Source organism: Chionomys nivalis, chromosome 1 (genome assembly GCF_950005125.1).
Source record: "Chionomys nivalis chromosome 1, mChiNiv1.1, whole genome shotgun sequence".
Lineage (NCBI taxonomy): Eukaryota > Metazoa > Chordata > Mammalia > Rodentia > Cricetidae > Chionomys > Chionomys nivalis.
In genome coordinates, this window is record NC_080086.1 from 149287673 (window position 1) to 149306707 (window position 19035).

The 19035-nt window shown below is 47.5% G+C and overlaps 1 protein-coding gene across 2 annotated transcripts; it reads right to left on the minus strand.

Annotated features, from left to right (window-relative positions):
• Positions 1 to 1373: 1373 nt before the first annotated feature.
• On the minus strand, positions 1374 to 14442 carry Abcf2 (ATP binding cassette subfamily F member 2). Of its 2 annotated transcripts, none has more exons than XM_057790203.1 (15): positions 14367 to 14442; positions 13536 to 13735; positions 11477 to 11689; positions 10947 to 11129; positions 10698 to 10869; positions 8465 to 8560; positions 7572 to 7674; positions 5303 to 5398; positions 4785 to 4904; positions 4617 to 4706; positions 4215 to 4325; positions 3522 to 3584; positions 3215 to 3343; positions 2523 to 2726; positions 1374 to 2011 (listed from the first exon to the last, which is right to left on the minus strand). In XM_057790203.1, the coding sequence occupies exons 2-15, from the start codon at positions 13693 to 13695 to the stop codon at positions 1874 to 1876; spliced, it is 1878 nt and encodes a 625-aa protein (XP_057646186.1). In that variant the 5' UTR covers positions 13696 to 13735; positions 14367 to 14442; the 3' UTR covers positions 1374 to 1873. The 2 variants fall into 2 exon arrangements, with proteins under 2 accessions (XP_057646186.1, XP_057646183.1); XM_057790200.1 differs by lacking the exon at positions 14367 to 14442 and adding an exon at positions 14046 to 14333.
• Positions 14443 to 19035: the final 4593 nt, after the last annotated feature.

The window sequence follows — 19035 nt, forward strand, 5'->3', positions numbered from 1 at the left end:
CACGCGGCACTGCCACCCCTGCTCCATTTCAGAACAACCCGGTGACATCGCAGCTGCTGTTTGCTTCCAGGCCGAGGGCAGTTCTGAATCCCAAACAAGACACAGCTAATTTTAGATAATTTGCAGACTTTCTAGGCATTCTTAAAACGGTCAGATTGGTTTTCTCCTGCTGAGTGGGTGTAGGTGACAAATGGGCTGACTGGGTTATGAGGTTGCGTGTACTTCCCTTCCTTCAGATGCCAAGTCCTTTCAACCCTGAGCTCCGGGGCCACAGTCTTTCTCTTTTTGATGGTGGTAGAGGTAAAAGAACCCAGACTGGTCTCAAACTCCCTAGTGTTCTAGTGTTGGGATTCTAGGCCTGTGCCACAGCTGGTTTCCTAATAACAATAGGTAGTTGGATTTGGTGACAAGTGGCTCTGTTGAACAAAGTCTACAGGTTCAGGGCAGGTGACTCAGACCACTTTGCTCCCAGCCCAGGCAGCAGAGCCAAGTCCCCTGGGAGCAGAGACCTGCCAGTCTCAGCTCTCAAAGGGATGGATGGCTTGGTCCCTTTGCTAAGCAGCTCTGGGACCTCACCATCTGGGGAGGGCAGATCCTTATCACTTTCTTTTTTAAAGGAACAGGATTAAGTCTGCCTTCCTAGGCTGTGGTCAGAGATTTCCCTCCCTTTTGAGTACTTCTGACTCTCCTAGTCTCCAAACCACAATTTAATTTTTATAGCCTTTCCTGCTTGTTTGGATGCTCCTTGTAAGCTCTTAGATGTGCTGCTAACACATACTTTAAAATGGTTGGCATGCTTTCCAACAAAGGTGGCCACTAAGGTTTCAGGGGTAACAACCACCCCCCGCTAAGGTGGATATGGTAGTGCCTGCTGACACGAAGCCTCAAAGTTCCAAAAGGCCAGCCAGACAAAGACTCCTGTCAGTCCAGGAACCGCACATGCAGACCCCAGATTCTGCACCTCCCACTCCAACTGACAGGTGTAGAAAGGAATCTGGATTTTTAACAAGCTCTACCTATGTGAGGTGAGTGGCGGCAAGAGTACACCACACTGCAAAGTATGGTCCACGGCCTCCTGCTCAGCATCACACACCAGGAAACTGGTTAGGAACGTTAGCTCCTAGCTGCGTCCATTACTGTCAAAAAGTTGTCAAGGTCCACCTCTGTGACCTGACGAGCCCTCTCCACAGCCAAGTCTCCTGAAACACAGGCCTGAGGGAAAGCTTGGTCTGGACAGGATGGGTGGGGGGAGCAGTACGTTTCTGCAGCTCCAGAGGGACAGACTTCTGTCTTCTCAGGCCCATGGCTGCTGAGGGGAAGGGAATGCTGACTTCAGGGAGAGAAAGAATGCTCGAGAGACCCAGGAAGGAGGGACTGTGGCTTCCTCTTTATTGGACACGTTGTAGATGACACACAGATCTACAGTTAAATAATTATTAAAATATCGACCAGGACTACAGCCCTGGCCCAGGGCTCCAAACCAGAAGCAATAAGGAATGGGGGTGATGGGCTGGCAGTATTCCCCCAACATCATCAAAACCCATAAAACAAGGCTCTTGAATCCTTCCAGCGCCAGACCCAGGCTTGTGCCCTTGGGTTAACCCAGGGACCCCTGGCTGCATCTCTCAGGACAAGGTAGCCAGTGAAGGTCTGGAGGGAACAGCCAGCCAAGTCCAGACACATATCCAAATGGAAGGAAGATGGGAAACGGACAGCTGGAGATAAGATGCAGCAAAGGCAGGCTGAGGGGAGAGGCTGGGGGCAGTATTGCAGCAATGCGGGAGTACAGCCCCAGGGTCCTGTCCTGAGTGGCTGGTCAGGTGTCAGCTGGCAGTCTCCAGGTGGCATTCCTGACCCAAGCCTGGCTGAGGGCTCACACGTTGTGGGTCCTCTTGGTGAGCTGGGGCTCCTCATCTACCAGCTTGGATTTGAGGTGCTCCTTGTAGGCCAGGATGTCTCCAGGCCATTTGGTGATCGTCTGCTTCTCACAGACCCAAATCTCCTGTGCAACCTGGAAGCAGATGCTGGGCTCAATACGGCCGGTCCTCGGCACCCTCCCCACCACCAGGCATTGTATGAGGCTTCCCGAAGGAAACAGCCTTTCCTCTGAGGCCCTGCCCAAACCCTTATCTGGGGGTATTTTACCCAAGAGCACTAGAACCAGCATTCCAGAATTTTCCAAGCCAGATCCTGCTGTGCCACCCCCCACTGTGAGGTCTACAACAGGCTCCTGATCTGTTCAGAGGCTTCATGAACCACGTGTCTACCCTTGCTTCTTTACAAGCTCAGCCGCCTTTCCTCCTCATAATCCAGAGACAGTAATAAAAGTCTGATTTCCTCATCTGGGTCACCTAGACCAAGTTAATTACTACCCCTACAGAGTCATGAGATCTGGCTGTCACCAGGTCACAAGGACCCGAGCCCTTCCTTGAATTTAGCAAACGTGTTATGCCCTCCACGGGCCACAAGTGATTCACACAATCTTCTACCCACACTCCACTCTGTGCTCAGGTCACACCCACCTGCTGGATGAGTCTGAAGTCGTGGCTGACGAGCATCATGCCACCCTCAAACTCATTGATGGCATCTGCCAGTGCATCAATGGTCTCGATGTCCAGGTGATTGGTAGGCTCGTCCAGAAACAGCATGTGAGGGTTCTGCCAGGCCAGCCAGGCCAGACACACTCGGCACTTCTGCCCATCTGACAGGTTCCGGATTGGGCTCACCTAGAGGAACCATGACGTAAGAACTTGATGTTACACCTGCCATGCAGCCTGAGTCCTCTTTCCCCTCTCCAGCTCCCGTTGCCATTATTGCCTTTTATTTATTTTTTGCAAGACATGAGCCTAGGATGATCCAAGATCATACAGCAAGACACTGGCCAGGCCGTTAGCCTTGAGGCCTGACAGGGGATACCTGGGAACAGGACCATTCAGCCTCTTACAATCAGCATGTCAGTTCTGATGCAATGGCATGATCCAGGGACTCTGCAGTTTCACGTCTGTTTTCTAGTTCTCTCACGCAGTCTGGCTCAAGAGCCTGTCAAGAGTCCCACTCACTATCCTTTCCTACAACCTCATAGTACATGGCACTTTAGAAAAAAGAAATAGAGGAGACTCTGGGATCACTCCCAAAGCTAGGTGTGATGTGTGTTCCCTGACCATCTGGTCACAGCCTGAGTCATCTTGGGTCCTTCCCACCCCTCCTCTCTCACCTGCTGTTTCCCAGTGAGGCCGTATCTCCCAATGATCTTCCTCATCTCCTCCTTCTCCTTGATCTCTGGGTAGCATTTCATCATATACTCCAATGGTGAAAGGTCCAGGTCCAGCTGCTCCTGTAAGTGCTGCAGAGAAAACAAGACCACCATATTTAGGGGAAACCTCCTCCTAATGGAGGCCACTTGGTGTGACAGGGGCCTACCCTAAAAGGTACTTGCTCAGGATTCAAGAAGCAGGGAGAAGCAGAAGCGGATGTTCCCAGAGGAGGGGCTTGGACCCCCAACACTGACGCCGGGCCTGTACCTGATGGTAACGTCCTATCTTGACGTGAGAATGCTTCCGGATCATTCCATCTGTGGGTAGAAGCTAGGAAAAAGTTAAGTAGAATCAGAAAAGCAAACACGGCAAAAAGGAAACCCAAACAGATGCTAGCACATGTACATGGCTCGACAACCTTCCCATTGATCTACTTCGCTAACACACAGACTACCATAGGTGCAGACACTCAGTGGATTAAGTAACTGGCCGCCGACCTTGACAGCCTGAGCTGATCTGGAAGCCACATGGTGGAAAGTGAGAACTGACACCCACCACTGTCCTCTGACCACATGTGAATGCACACACAATAAAACAGGTATAAAAGTATAAACCTAGGAAGACTCACTGAAACAGACTCTTAAGGGAGGCAAAGATACACAGCAGCTGACTAGGTGGACATGAAAGGCCCACTGTATAATATATCAATAAGGCACTTGATGTAGGCACAACACACATTTTCTCTAAAGAAACTCCTAGGTATAGGTGCCCTGTCCTTACAGCCTAACAAACACTGTCACATGCATGCATTCACAAGCATTCTCAGTCATAGATTCTTCCCCACCCAGCCTCCCTGGCCTCAGCACTGCCCCAGCTCCTCCAGGTGGCTCACTCAACCAGAGCACTCCCTCCCTCCCTTCTTCCTTAATGAAGGGACCAGAACCACTTTGGCACCATTACCTCTCCAGTTAGCAGCTTCAACAGAGTGGACTTCCCTGCACCATTGGGTCCTACCAGAGCCACTCGTGTGTCAAGGTCAATGCCAAACTCTAGATTATTGTAGATGCAAGGCTGAGGTGGGTTAAAGAGAGAGAGGGGGAACAAAGGTTAGCACTTGAATTTGCTCAGCCTGGCATGCCAACTCCATAGGTGGAGAAAATGGAGGAGGTATCACCGTCAAAGCTGATCCCAACCCACGGCTTCCATCTGTTAAGCCTGAAAATCGTCCCCTTCCTGGTAAAAGTCAGCAGGTACAGGGAGCAAAAATGGGAGAGGCTTCCACTGCTGAAACTGCCCATGCAAAATATACCCGGCCCCCAAGCTACACACAGGCTCTTGACACGTGCGCTGGCCTATACTCACCCCGTCTTTTGTATACTTGAAGCTCACGTTCTGCACCATAATGACAGGTGGTGGGATTTTACCACATGGTGGGAAATAAAATGACAGCGTCTAAGAAGAGAAGGCATCTCGTGTCAGTACTTTTCCTAACCCATGCCTCAGCCACCTAATGTAACCACGAGACCTTACCTTGTCACTCACAACTCTTTCAGTCAGTCCCGATGCCATCATTTTCTGTAGCGTTTTCTCTTTGCTTTGAGCCTGCCGGGCCAGCTTGGCACTGCCATGGCCAAACCTAGCAATGTAGTTCTGAAAGAGACCAGAAGAGGGCTTGAAGTGTGTGAGAGAGACAAGAAAAGCTTAAAGGGTGTACAGGAGACCACACTGGGGCTTAGGGTGTGCATGTGCACAGAACACCACAAGCAGTAGTTTTTTTTGTTGTTTTGTTTGTTTGCTTGTGGCAGGGTTTCTCTGTGTAGCCCTGGCGTCCTGGGACTCAATCTGTAGACCAGGCTGGCCTCGAACTCAGAGATCCACCTGCCTCTGCCTCCCAAGTACTGAGATTAAAGACGTGCACCACCACACCCAGCATTAACCCTTTAACCTTGAGTAAGAAATGACCCGCGTTCCTTCCCAGCTTTTCCCAGCTTCCCCCAGCCCCCATCATTTCCCAAAACAAGTGGAGAACAGCAGCGTAACTTCCCTACCTTCATGTGTGCAATCTGGTCCTGCTCCCAGTGAAACCTCTTCATCTGGTTCTCCTCCAGCTCCAGCCGTGTCTTCACATACTGATCATAATTACCCTGTGGGGGACAGCCCAGGCAAGGGGGCTCAGTCCTGGGTTCTCACTCAGATTAGAGGGTGACAGCATCACTGACCGGCTTTGCTCTAAGTCTGAGCAGTAGTAAGAGAGGAACTGCATTAAAGCAGTGCATGCTAACCTAGAACCTGGTGTTTATGTCTGTAGTCTTGAGGACGGAACCCAGGACACTAACATGACATGGCAAAGGTGTACCACTAAGTCATGCTACAGCCTAACCAGAAATGTATGGATGTTTATTTTCAATTCCATGTCTTTTACTCAGCCAAGCCAAGGTTCATTGTAAATCCTAAGATTAACCAGAAGAACACTCAGTATCTGCAGAAGCCCCGGATACAGCCATGCAGACACCATGGAGCTCAGGCCCTCAACCACCTCTTACAGCCCACCTAGAGGCTAATGCCACTTATGGGTAATAAGGATTTTCCCCCACAAGGGAAAACAAACCACCTGGACTTAGGATCATGGCCAATTGGATTGCCATGGCTTCTAACTGAACCAAAGCCTAAGACTCAAGCTAGTCATCCACTAAAAAGACCTAACAAACATGCCACTAAAGAGGCAGACTGTATATTCACCTAGAAAGCAGTTGCTAATTTTAAAAGTAACCTGAAAAATATGATTATTAAAGATGACAGAAGAGGGGCTGGAGGCTCAGTGGTTAAGAGCACTGGCTGCTCTTCCAAAGGAACCGGGCTCAATTCTCAGCACACACATGGTGGCTCACAACCATCCATGTTCACAACTCAGTTTCACGGGATCTAACACCCTCTTCTGGCCTCACTGGGCACTGCACATGACACACGTAGAGACCATGTAGGCAATGAACACCCATACACATAAAGAAAAGAACTTAGGGGCTGGGGAGATGGCTCAGTGGTTAAGACTACTGACTGCTCTTCCAGAGGATCCGGGTCCAATTCCCAGCACCCACATGGCAGCTCACAACTGTCTGAAGATCCAGTTGCAGGGGATCTGACATCTTCACACCAATGCACATAAAATAAAGTTAAATAAACCATAAAAAATATTAAAAAAGAAAAGAACTTAGACTCTAGAAGATTAAAGATAAAGAGTGTATCCATAAATAATATTTTCTACAAATAAACAGAATTTTGGAAGGTGATAAGACTCTGTTAATGGGGCTGGAGAGATGGCTCAGAGGTTAAGAGCGCTGGCTGCTCTTCCAAAGTTCCTGAGTTCAATTCCCAGCAACCACATGGTGGCTCACAGCCATCTGTAGTGAGATCTGGTGCCCTCTTCTGGCCTGCAGGCACCAGAACACTGTATACCTAATAAATAAATCTTAAAAAAAAAAAAAAAAACATTAATGCTCCCACAGTGACTGTGACTATGAATTTAAAGGTCTGTTTGCCTACTTCCCATCTGAAACTGATGTTCACTGTGGAATCCAGGCTGGTACAACCCTTACACTTTAGCCAACAGTGCTGGGTCATGTAGATGCCACCACACCTGGCTCCATTTTTTACACACATAAAAATTTATTACATTTTTATTTAGTGGTATGGGGGTGTGTGTTCATTAGATTCCCAGCACACACACACACACATTAGTGCTCACAACTGCCTCTAACTTCAGTTCCAGAGGATCCAACAGAGCAGACACCCATACCTATACAAACCCCCACACAGGTACACATAATTGAAAACAGTAATAAAAACAAATATTTTTAAAAATAAAAAGACAAGGCCGGGCGGTGGTGGCGCACACTTTTAATCCCAGCACTTGGGAGGCAGAGGCAGGCGGATCTCTGTGAGTTCGAGACCAGCCTGGTCTACAAGAGCTAGTTCCAGGACAGGAACCAAAAAGCTATGGAGAAACCCTGTCTCAAAAAAAAAAAAAAAAAAAAAAAAAGACAAAGCACTACAGGGAGACTGCTAAGATACTACCGTATTTTCCTGTGCATCAACCTCTCTCTCACACCAGTGAGCAGGACCAGCTCCTTCCCCAGGCACTGAAAGAAGTCAACTTCTTTGCGTAAACGCACACACATATAGCAGCTGCCAACTGTAGACTATGGTCAAGTGCAAAGGCTTTGGAACTAAAATAAGCTGCAGGACCTCTTTAAAAGGCTGTTTTGGTATTTAATAACAAATTCAAATAAGAACTGGGTGCAGGAGCCAAGGTCCACTCACCGTGTAGTACTTCAGTTTCTTGTTGTGCATGTGGATGATATTGGTACAGACCCCATTCAGAAAGTCCTGGGAATGGGACACGAGGACCAGGATGCGCTTGAAACTGTGAAGCCAAAGAGCCAATCAGGAAGGTTGCAAGCAAGAGACTGGTCAAAAAAGCCTACATAGCCACATCCAGAAAGCCCACCCTCACACCCAAGTGCCCTTGCAGCTCCTGCAGCCAGCAGGGACTTAGGCAGCACTGCATTCCCTCAGTAAAGCTCCTAGAGCCTGTCAATGGTAAGAGCCTGAGCCCGAGTCTTCCGTTCTGTCAGCAGAACAGAGTAGAGATGGAGCGGCAGTGAAGTCTGTATATACAATATTTAAATAAAACGTATCCAGAACTATGGGCTAGGCCAACTCAAACCCATTCCATAAGAGGAACATTGAGCCCTTTCTTTTGAGACAGCACTGAGGTATATGCTACTATTTCCTTTTAAAGCTGAGACAATATTCCAAGCTACTCAGTTCTTTGGTTATAAAGAACCATGATCATATTTGATAATATTTTTCTTTATCACCATGTCATGAAGTATTGGACTCACTTTACATGTTTTGTGTGTTTGTGCATGCACATACACAGATATATACATACAATTAAACATTGTCTTTAATAAAGATGTACTTCAGACATAGGAAAAACAAAAGGTTTTGGCTTTAAAGGCTCATACATTTCAGACTTACAAAAACACCCCAATGAAACAGAAAGGTCTACTCTAACTGCATTTGGCACTGGCTACACCTGGCCTCTCTGGTCTCCTTTCACACTCATCAGGGCAGTTTCTGGGCATCTATTTTCTTTGCACTGTGCTACTGACCCCTCAGGATCTGTGGCTCCCAGTCCCACCCCTTACGTCTTAAGTTCCTCTTCCAGCCACACACAAGCATCCAGGTCCAGGTGGTTGGTAGGCTCATCCAGAAGCAGCATGAAGGGCCGAATAAAGAGGGCTCTGAAGAACACAAAAGGGAACAAGAGGCCCCCTGAATGCTGAATGGAAGGCACAGCTTGTCTGCCACAATACTGGTCAGGTCTGGACTGAATCCTCAAGTCAATCTGTAGCAGGCTTCTTGGATTGCAGCCCCCAACATGACACAGAGACTTATTAATTACCAATGCTCGGCCTTAACTTGGACTTGTCTCACTAGCTCTTATATCTTAATTTAACCCGTTTCTCTTCATCTAAGTTTTGCCTCGTGGCTTTTTACCTTTTTTTCACTGTGTATGTCCTACTTTCCTGCTTCCTCTGTGTCTGTCTGGCATCTCCCTCTTTTTCTCCCTCGTTCTCTCCTCCCCCAGCTGAGAATCCTCCTCCTACTTATTTTCTCTGTCCACCAGCACGGCCCATCCCTCTCCTGCCTAGTCATTGGCCTTTCAGCTTTTTATTCTATCCATCAGTGCCTTAGGTAGGCAAGGTGAAACAAATGTAATACATCTTTACTCAGTTAACAAATATTCTGCAAAATGTAACAAAAAAAGTAACATATTTTTACAGTTAAATATTCCACAACAGTAATCTCTGTTTTCTACCTCAGAGAAAGAAGGGTCTCCAGAACTCAGGACTGAAAGGCAGAAAGTGAGTTATAGGGATGCAGCCTACAGTAAGGCTGAGAAGGCCTTTTGTACCTGTGAGGTTTGAAATGGCAGGCAGCTGGTAAGCATCAGAGCACAAGAGGAAACAAGTTAGCAAGGTAACAACCATCCTAGTTAGACAATGGATGGGGCTACCAGACTCCAACAAGCACCCAAAGTCCTTTTCTTCTTTCTTTCTCTTTCTTTCTTTCTTTCTTTCTTTCTTTCTTTCTTTCTCTTTCTTTCTTTTTAAAATAATTTATTTAACCTTATTTTGTGTACATTGGTGTTCTGCCTGCATGCCTGTCTGTCTGTATGATGGTGTTGTAACCCCTGCAGCTGCAGTTTACAGACAGTTGTGAGCTGCCATGTGGGTGCTGGTAATAGAACCCGGGTCCTCCAGAAGAGCGGCCACTGTTCTTTACCTCTGAGCCATCTCTGCAGCCCCCAAAGTCCTTTTCTTATGCAGGTAGTCAAGGAACAGGCTAAAGCTCTGGCTTCCAGACTGCAGTCACCACTCTTGGGAACCTGGTAAGAATATTTCTGAGCATCACACTCAAACTGAGAGTTGTCTCCGAAGCTCCTAAGCCAGCCAGAGCAGCTTCTGGTTAGCAAGTGGAGCCACTGCACTCATGTTTTAAGACACGGGCAACTCTCTAGACCCATGGAAGGGCCTCAGCAACCTGCTACCCAGGAACGGTGTGATGCAGAAGGTATCACCCATTTAATCAGAACTATGGCTTGGATACATGTGGAGTCCCCACTGAGAGACATTAAGAGGGTAGAAATGCATCTAAATGTTGGTGCTTGGCCTCTGCAATGTGAGCAGGATTAGGCAAAGTCATAGGATAGAGCCCAATGAGCACATTCGTGGCTGTATAAGGAGACAAGAAGACAGACATGCGAACTTCTGTCTCTCCCACCACATGAAGCCTACACTACACTCCAGGACTCTGCTAGCAAAACAACCACCAAACGAGGCCCCTTTGCCTTGTACTTCCAGAACCACGAGCCTCTTTTCTTTCTCAAGTGTGCAGCCTCACTCAGCTACTTCATAGCTGTACCAGAAACCAGATAAACACGACTAGGCACTCTGGGGAGAGCACGGAAGCAGCTGGACTATAGAAACTCACTTGTAAGCACAGGTTTCCAGGGGTAAAAAGACAGGGGACATCAAGGCTGTCTAATATTTTACTATCATAAAAATTAGCAGGATGGAAGCACAAAAAACAGGAAGGGTCAGGTGAAAGAAAAGCTTAACTCTACTGTTTAACTTGAGTCTGGTCAGGAGTACTCCTGGCCCACATTAGAGGTCCCAGCACTGAGCATGGAAGCACTTCTGAGTACCTAAGCCAGGACGTTCAGTCTAGTCCACACACCTGTCCATGCCACATCACTGATGGTTACCTCAGCTGGCACAAACTGACCATGATACCAGGTCTACAATCCTACCAGAATAAACATTCCACTCCAAGAGATGGGGGCTCCAAAGAAAGAGGGGAAGGGAGCAAACTCACCTGGCAAGAGCAACCCGCATCCGCCAGCCACCACTGAAGTCTTTCAGCTTCTTGCGCTGCATGGCAGGTGTGAAACCCAATCCATGTAAGATCCTTGAGGCCCTCATCTCGGCTTTGTCGGCGTCCAGCTCTTCCAGCCGCTCATAGAGTTCCATGAGTTTCTCACACTCCGCTGTGGTAGTACATAACCATCAGCTTCCCGAGGGTTCCAAAAGGAAGCCCAGCCCGCCCCTGGGTATAGAGCCTTACCATCCTCGTGAGCTAAGCGCTCAGCTTCCCTCTCCAGCATGGCCCGCTCTGTGTCCACCTCCATCACACACTGCAAGGGTGTTTTCTCGCTAGGAGGCATCTCGCGAGTCAGATGGTAGATGTCTATATGCTCAGGGATGGGCACTTCACGCTTCCCAATAGCAGAAAGCAGCATGGACTTTCCTGAGAGCGACATAAAGACAAACCAGGGTCCACACTCTTTAAGGGCCTTCCTTGGTTCCACCTCTCACTCAGATCCCACTATCCTTCACTTGCAGGATTCCCTTTCCAAGGTCAAGTCTTGTGCTACTGTTCCTGTGAGGTCCTGTTCCTTTACAATGGCTTCACACATTATCCCCATCCCCATTTCCCCCACCAACTGCTCTAGCACCTTCTGCATGCGGCTGTGTCATAAATTGCACGTCTGGTCCCCACTCACAGAATTCTTTGTTTTGCTAGTGTTAAATACATACTGAGTAACAGATGCCCAAGAAAGAGAACCCTCCCACTCTGCTCTCTGAGGGCCTCACCAATTCCATTTAAGCCAATGAGGCCATAACGACGGCCTGAGTTTAGCTCTAGCTTGGTGTCACTGAGCAGCTCTTGACCGTGAAAGGTGAGAGAGAGGTTGATGATGTGGACGTCAGTACTGTTGGGGTGAGAGGCCAGGACACCGGTGACAGCGCGAGCAGCAGCTTTCTTCATCTCAAAGTCCTCTAGCTCCTTGGTCAGCAAATCCACTTCTAGAGACAGATGTAATGTGGGGAGGTGTTGTCAGGCTCAGATGGGGGTCAAACAGGCCGCTCCACAGGTCCTGAGCTCAGGTCATCTGAAGCAGACTCAAGAGTTCTGAGAGCTTTACATCCAGTACACACGACAAGACTTGCTTTCACAGACAAGCTTTACTATGCGCTCTCTGATTCTGAGTTCTCTTGCCCTCCTACTGTGCTTAACTTCCCCACCGTCCACTACTCCAGCCAGGATCCACTAGCTTCCCTCTAAACCTTTACTTTAGAGACAATTCTTACCACTTAGCTCTATCAGTCGTTTTTAACTCTACTTTCTATTATTTCTGTTCCCATTATTAATGTTATTATGTTTCAAATGTTTAGTGTTTATCTGTGGTACAAGTCTCTCTCTCTCACACACACCTCAAAACATGGTCCCTGCATATTCATATAAACAAGTGAGATGACTAAAAGAGATATACGAAACACTGCAAAATGGCACAGGGGAGAGTGAACAGGAACACGACTGATGTTAGCTGTCATCAGAAGGCACTGCCATACTAAACCAGGCTTTGAGAGAAAATGTCACATACAGCTTGCGCAAACACTATGGTATCAAAACTTAATGCATGGAAGGATAAAAAATGTGGTAACATCAAAGGGACAAGGAGCAGTGCACACGCAGCCCCAGGACTGTGCAGCCAGGTTTCGGGGTGGTGAAGGCACAGGCCTTAAACTGGCATGCTCCCCTCCTTGTCATAGCTAACTTCAGCTATCACCTTCACAAAGGCATGCGAAGAGGGGACCCCAATTGAAGACTGCCTTCACCAGACTGGCCAATGCCACCCCTAGCTAGGTGGGTGTGGGCTACATGCGAAAGCTGAGCAAACCAGCAAGCAACGTTTCTCCATAGTCCTGCTTTTCTTCCCTCCAAGATAGACTGTAACCTGGGCATGTCAGAGGAAGTAAACTTTTTCCTCCCAAATTGGTTTCCGTCAGCATTTTTTCACAGCAACAGAGAAGGGAAACCAGAAAATAGATTTTCTGAAAGCAACCTGTTTGCAGCATGGGTGAGCAGCACAGTTAGTATGGAGAAAAGCTCAATACATCCCCAAATGCACCAAAAGCACGGCTGTTTTCTCAGGAGAGCTTCATAGAACAGCACGTCACAGCCAGTTACTCTCATCAGTATGATCACCATCCCCGTGACATCAGGAGTACCGCCATATGGGAAAGCCTGACATGCTCGCCCCCACAGGTTGGAAGGAAAACTGAGAAGAGGGATAGGACGTTGCCTTTTCTGTCATTGTCTGCTATGGCATCGGGGTGGATCAGCAACTCCCGTCTGTGCTGGCCACTTCAGTTCAGTTTCCTCGATCGCTAACAAGGTGGCACTATCTCCAACTTTATGGGTTTGGTTGTCACTAAAAGGTTTCATGGCATATAAAGACATGTGTGTTGTAACTTTTTTTTTTTAAACTATTGACAGTTCCTTTTTTTATTTTTATTTTATGTACATTGGTGTTTTGCAGTGGGTGTCAAATCCTCTGGAACTTGAGTTACAGACAGTTGTGAGCTGCCATGTGGGTACTGGGAACTGAACCCAGGTCCTCTGGAAAAGCAGTCAGTGCCCTTAACCACTGAGCCATCTCTCCAGTCCTGTGTTGTAACTTTTATTCTGTAAAAGAAGCCCAGGCTGGCCTCAAACCCTCCATTATTTTGCCTTCGCTTCCCGAATGCTGACATTACAGGACTATTCACCTGCACCCAACTAGACACATTCTTCATTGCCTCTGCCCCCAGATTCTGATTTTGACTGGGGCAACCAGGTCAAAAAATACACCCAAGTCCCCTCCATCACCTGTGGCCTCTCTGCCATTGGCCTCCTCATTTTTCTCCTCTGTCACCTGAGGTTCTGTGACAGCATCTCCATTTTCTTCATGTCCCTTTTTGGGCCGCTGTCGAGCTTTAGCAGCTTCCTTCTTTTTGGCTGCCTTCTTCTTGGCCAGGTCGGAGGGCATGGTGATGAGGCACAGGGGTAGTTACTGTTCTTTCAGGAGTCTGAAGAAAAGGAAACAGATACTACAAAATTCTAAACTTACTGGTAAGAATGTCTGAGAAGTAGTCCATCTCTCCCTGGAATTTTCCTATCAAGCCTCTGGTGCTCCACTCTGTCCCCGCCTTGCCTCTGCCAACTTTGTCAGGGTCCCTCACACTCTCTCGACCGGGTCTTCCAGCCTCGTCTCCTCCCTTTGGGCTCGCCCGCCAATCCCCACCGCCGGCCTCACTTGGACGCGCTCTTCCCCCAGGGCCTTCGGTGAGGGACCGCTCTGCCCCTAGTCTTTAGTTTCCCAAGTTGGCGCTCGCGCACCTCAGCCCGCCGCCTCCTTTTCGGGTCTTCGCCAGGAGTTCGTCCCGGACCTCGCTTTGGCCGCTCCCCTCCACCCCACCGACTGCGGCGCGGTTTCTTCCCGGGAGCCACGCGTCCTCCGCGACGGGTCCCAAAGGGTCTCCGCGCTCGCTGCCCCTAACCTCCCCCACAACCCGCGCGTCTCCGTCTCTGCCTGGGCCAGTTCTTTTCCCTTTCGGCCCTTTCCATCCCGATCCTGATCTCCCTTCCGCTTCTCCTCCCGCTTCCTGCTCACGGGTCCGCACTCTCCTCCCCTCCGGCTCCCCTTCCCCCTCAACTCACGGGGCCTCGCCGCTCGGCCTCTGTCGCAACAGAGCTGCTCCTTGAGCTCCTCCGCGTGCGGCCGGCTCGCCAGCCAATCACGGCCCCGGGCGGCCTTTGGCGCGCCTCCGCGTGGGCTCCTGGGAAATGTAGTTCTTGACTAGCAACAACCTCGAGCAGAACTCTCCTCGAGAACTACCAGTGACTCCCAGGTGTTGCGCGATCCTAGTGACGCCATCAGAACGCGCGAGACTCCGCGTTGCGGGAGGATTAGAGTCCGGGAGTCCTGTCCCAGCAGGCCGGTTTAAAGCGCTGGAAACTGCAAATCCCAGATTGCTCCTCGGAGAGGCGAGCTGATATCCCAGACAGGACACCACCTCTAGCAGATAAGTTTACCCGGCTGCTCAACTGGTTTAACCAGCAGAGTGCGACTACGCTTCCCAGCATGCCTCCAAAGGGAGCTGGCCCTAACAATGGGAGCAGAGAGGTAGCGGTGGAGGGAAAAGGAAGAGTGCCGTGCTGCTGGGCAGAGGCGGCACTGTAAGTGAGGTAACCCTTCGCAGACCACACCAACGGCTCCATACGAGAAAGGAGTCCTAGTTTCATGGAACCGAAATTGAAGAGCCTCGTTCATCGTTAATCAAACTTTTAGAAAGTGCCAGACGTTGTTCTGAACTTTGTTTGGTATCTTAGCCGAGTTACTGAATTCCATCAGAGTCATGTAAGTGTTGTGGAAACAGTCTAAAGTAAAAGTACCACGTTGCTGAGTTTAGGTTAATGGACAATTAGCTGTGACTTGTCCGTTCCATTTCCTTTGAAATGAAACATTCACTGTCTAAAATTTCTAACAGACTCAATGTTAGGTACTTTGTAAACTCTACTCTGTGGCCTCAAAACGATGTAATTAATTTTTTTTTTGACCCTTGTTACCTCTCCAGGCTCGTTGACACCAAAGGAAACAAAAGAAACCGTTACATCCGTTGAGTGCACTCTGAGAAAGTGAGCCTCGCACTCTACAGTTATTTCCCCAAGCTAAATAGAAATTTAGGCTTGAAGGTCAACGAGGATGGACATCATAAGCAGCTTCAGATCCTGCTTCCTGTGTCTTTGATAGCACACTAATTTTGAGAAAGAAAGCATCACCCAAGATTTCAAAGGATTACAAAGATTAGAAAAGGAAGAAGGTGAAGGTGAAGCTTTGTTGAGATCCACTAAGGGAAGCCTGGTTTGTCCTGGTAAAGGCTATTTTGTATAGACTCCCCCTTTAATTCTTTTTAATCTGCTGTTACATTGTTTGTGTTTTAAAGACTAGACCTCAGGCTGAGCTCTGTGAGTTCTAGGTCAGCCTGGTCTACAGAGTGAGTTCCAGGACAGGCTTCAAAGCTACACAGAGAAACCCTGTCTCCAAAAACAAACAAACAAACAAACAAACAAACAAACAAACAAAAGTTCATCCAAAGACTGGAGAGATGTTAAGAGCATTTTGCAGAGGTGCGTGTTTTGATTCCTAGCACCCACACCAGGTGACTTGCCTGTGAAAATAGTCCTCAGAAATCTGGTGCCCTCTGCTGGCCTCTGCAGGCATCTGCACACATGTGAATATGGCGACAAGAAGGCACACACACACACACAGAGCAGATCCAAATGGGCTTGTCAATCACCTGGACAGGAAAATGCTGCTCCAGATGCTGTTCCCGAAACTAACCCACCTAACCCTTGAGAAATCTTTTTCCTTTACAATGCTCCTTTTTCAGTCCATTGTCCACTTCTGCCTTTGAGGATGGCCTCATCTTACTCTGTTGTCACTACCTTCTGTGCCTCATTGGAACTGATTAAGCAGAGAGGACAGTGACTGGGAAGGGGAGGTCTATAACAATAGGGTTCAGAAAGCTGGTCCCACCTCTCCCGCATCATAGAAACAGTTTTCCTCCTTGATGGTCTGCTAGTGCTTACAGTTCAGATATGTCACTTAAACACCACTGACCACGTTCCCTGTATAACCTCCACCAGCTGAGTAGTGCTATTGACATCTTACACAATTGAAATAACCATATGCAGCTTTCAAAGTAGCAAGAAAACTTTATTCAAAGGCCAATACAGATCAGGAATGTACATAGTGTCACTCTTGACCACAGGGCACGTGAGTGAGGATGCACTCAAGGGCCCTGACGAATGTCTGGGGCTTCCTTTTATGCAGTCTAAGGGAAAGGGGCTGCTTACTGACTGGTGTAATATGAGTGGTTCTCTGTTTTGACAGACAGGTTTGAGTTACATAAGCTTTTGCTCATTACTCATGACCTTTCCCATGATGCTTCTGATCTTTACATTTTTATTTATTATTATGTGTATACCACATGCACATTGATGTCAGAAGACAACTTTCTGAATTGATTCTCTCCTTCCACCATGGATTCCCAAGATCAAACTCAAATTATCAAGCTTTGGTGGCAAGAGATCTTTTTACCTGCTAAGATATCTTACTAGCCAGTTAAAATTTTTTATTTGTGTGTGTGGTATATGCTCACATGTGTATGGAGGCCAGAGGAAGATGTCAGGTGTCCTGCACTATCACTCTCTGCCTTATTCCCTTGAGACAGAGGCACTGAGCCTAGAGGGGGATGCAGCCAACAAGCCCTATGAATCCTCTGTCTCCACACTACCCTGTGGTCGGACTTTTCTTTGGGCTGCCAACCCACAAATAATGACACGGAGACTTACTAATTATGAAAGCTTGGTCTTCGCTTAGACGTGTTTTCAACTAGCTCCTACAACTTAAATTAGCCCATTTCTATTAATCTACGTTCCATCATGTACTGCCCATCTTGCTTCCTCCATGTCTCCTCTTGGATGCTCAGCTCTTCTTCTTACTTCCTTTCTCTGCCCAGAAGTCCCGCCTACACCTCCTGCCTAGCTATTGGCTCTTCTGCTTTTTATTACATCAGTCACAGCAATATACCTTCACACAGTGTACAAATATCCCACACCACCACCCTCCATAGCACTGGGGTTACAGACATATTCAACCATGCCTACCTTTTTGTATGAGTTCTGGGGCTTTGAACTTGGGTGCCCATACTTGTTCAGCAAGTGCTTTTAAATGCTGAGCCATCTCCCCAGACCCATGCATCTGATTTTAATTATGTACCATCCCAGTTGTATGTAGGCATAAAATGATAATAGAGGATTCTCCCTAAAACTTCAAAGAACACAGTTTCTTGTATTGCACATGCACCCAAACCCAGTTTAGGTCAGATTATCCCATCCCTCTTGTTTTTAGGATGAGTTACAGCATATGTCTGAATAGAAATGGGGCATTATCTAGGGATCCCTAAAGGAAGTAACTTGTTTCCGTTGTTTAAAGTTGGTATACCTACAGGCTGATACAGATGGGGTTCCAGATTTCCAGCAGGATGCTGTGCACTGTTGGGAGAGAGGCAGGTGGGGGTCCCAGGTTGCCAAATTGTGAAAAGAATGAATGGTCCAAACTAAGTGTAGCCAGAGGTTGCTGAGCCATTCTCTATGCCAGCCTGTCTCATTATGAAGTAAGTAAACTCACATGGAGCTTCAGTATGTAGAAGTTATCCCTTGACTCCTGATGAAGCTCTTAAGGAGCCTTACTCAAAGCCTACATCAACTGTCCAAGGAGAGTTGTATTGTCAATTTTCACATGTATATAGCATATGCCATCATTCATGTTTATTACTTTTCCTAGTCCTAACTCTTGACCCCTTCTACCTTCATGCTCTTTTGTTCACTTGTATGTTTTGTGTCATGCTAAGGATTGAACTGAGGGCCTGTGCATGTTTCACATATGTCTACCACTGAGCTTCAATCCCAGAGCGTGTACACCCACATACACACACAACTGGTGATCATTCTTGTACCTCAACCTCCAAGGTAGATGAGATGACTAAAATTATGAGCCTGTGTTACTGAGATGTTTTTCAGGGTCTCATATAGCCTAAACCTTAAACTATCTGTTAGCTCAGGATGACCTCGAACTTGTGATTCTCTGTACCTCCTGAGTAGTAGGGATATGGGCATGTGCCACCATGCCCACATTTATATGTACTGGGAATCAAACCCAGGGTTCCGTGCTTACTACACAATCCCTCTATTAACTGAGTTATCTCTAGCCCTCCTCTCTCTCTTTTTTAAAATTTACATCATTTTTAATGCTTATTTATTTATTATGTATACAGTATTCTGCATGCATGTCTGCCTTCATGCCAGAATAGGGCACAAGATCTCATTATGGATGGTTGTGAGCCATTATGTGGTTGCTGGGAATTGAACTCAGGACCTCTGGAAGAGCAGCCAGTGCTCCTCTTAACCTCTGAGCCATCTCTCCAGTCTTTGCCCTCCTCTGTTTTTAAATTTAGATTTTAATAAATGAGAAAACATTCAATATCTGTCTAAGTCTAACTTATTGTTGCTTAACATTTTCTCCACTTCCACCCATTTTCTTTTTCTGTTTTCTTTTCTCTCTCTTTCTTTCTTTCTTTCTTTCTTTCTTTCTTTCTTTCTTTTTTTTTTTTTTTGAGACAGGGTTTTGCTATGGTTTCATTTATTTATTTATTTATTTATTTTTTTTGGATTTTTCAAGACAGGGTTTCTCCGTAGCTTTTGGTTCCTGTCCTGGCACTAGCTCTTGTAGACCAGGCTGGCTTCGAACTCACAGAGATCTGCC

Excerpts from the sequence above, each read along its gene's own strand:
- Abcf2 (XM_057790203.1), bottom strand. The coding sequence starts at position 13,695 with ATGCCCTCCGACCTGGCCAAGAAGAAGGCAGCCAAAAAGAAGGAAGCT. Across the intron at positions 11,130-11,476 it reads CATTGGCTTAAATGGAATTG|GAAAGTCCATGCTGCTTTCT; the intron begins GTGAGGCCCTCA and ends TGTCGCTCTCAG. Across the intron at positions 8,561-10,697 it reads ATGCGGGTTGCTCTTGCCAG|AGCCCTCTTTATTCGGCCCT; the intron begins GTGAGTTTGCTC and ends TGTGTTCTTCAG.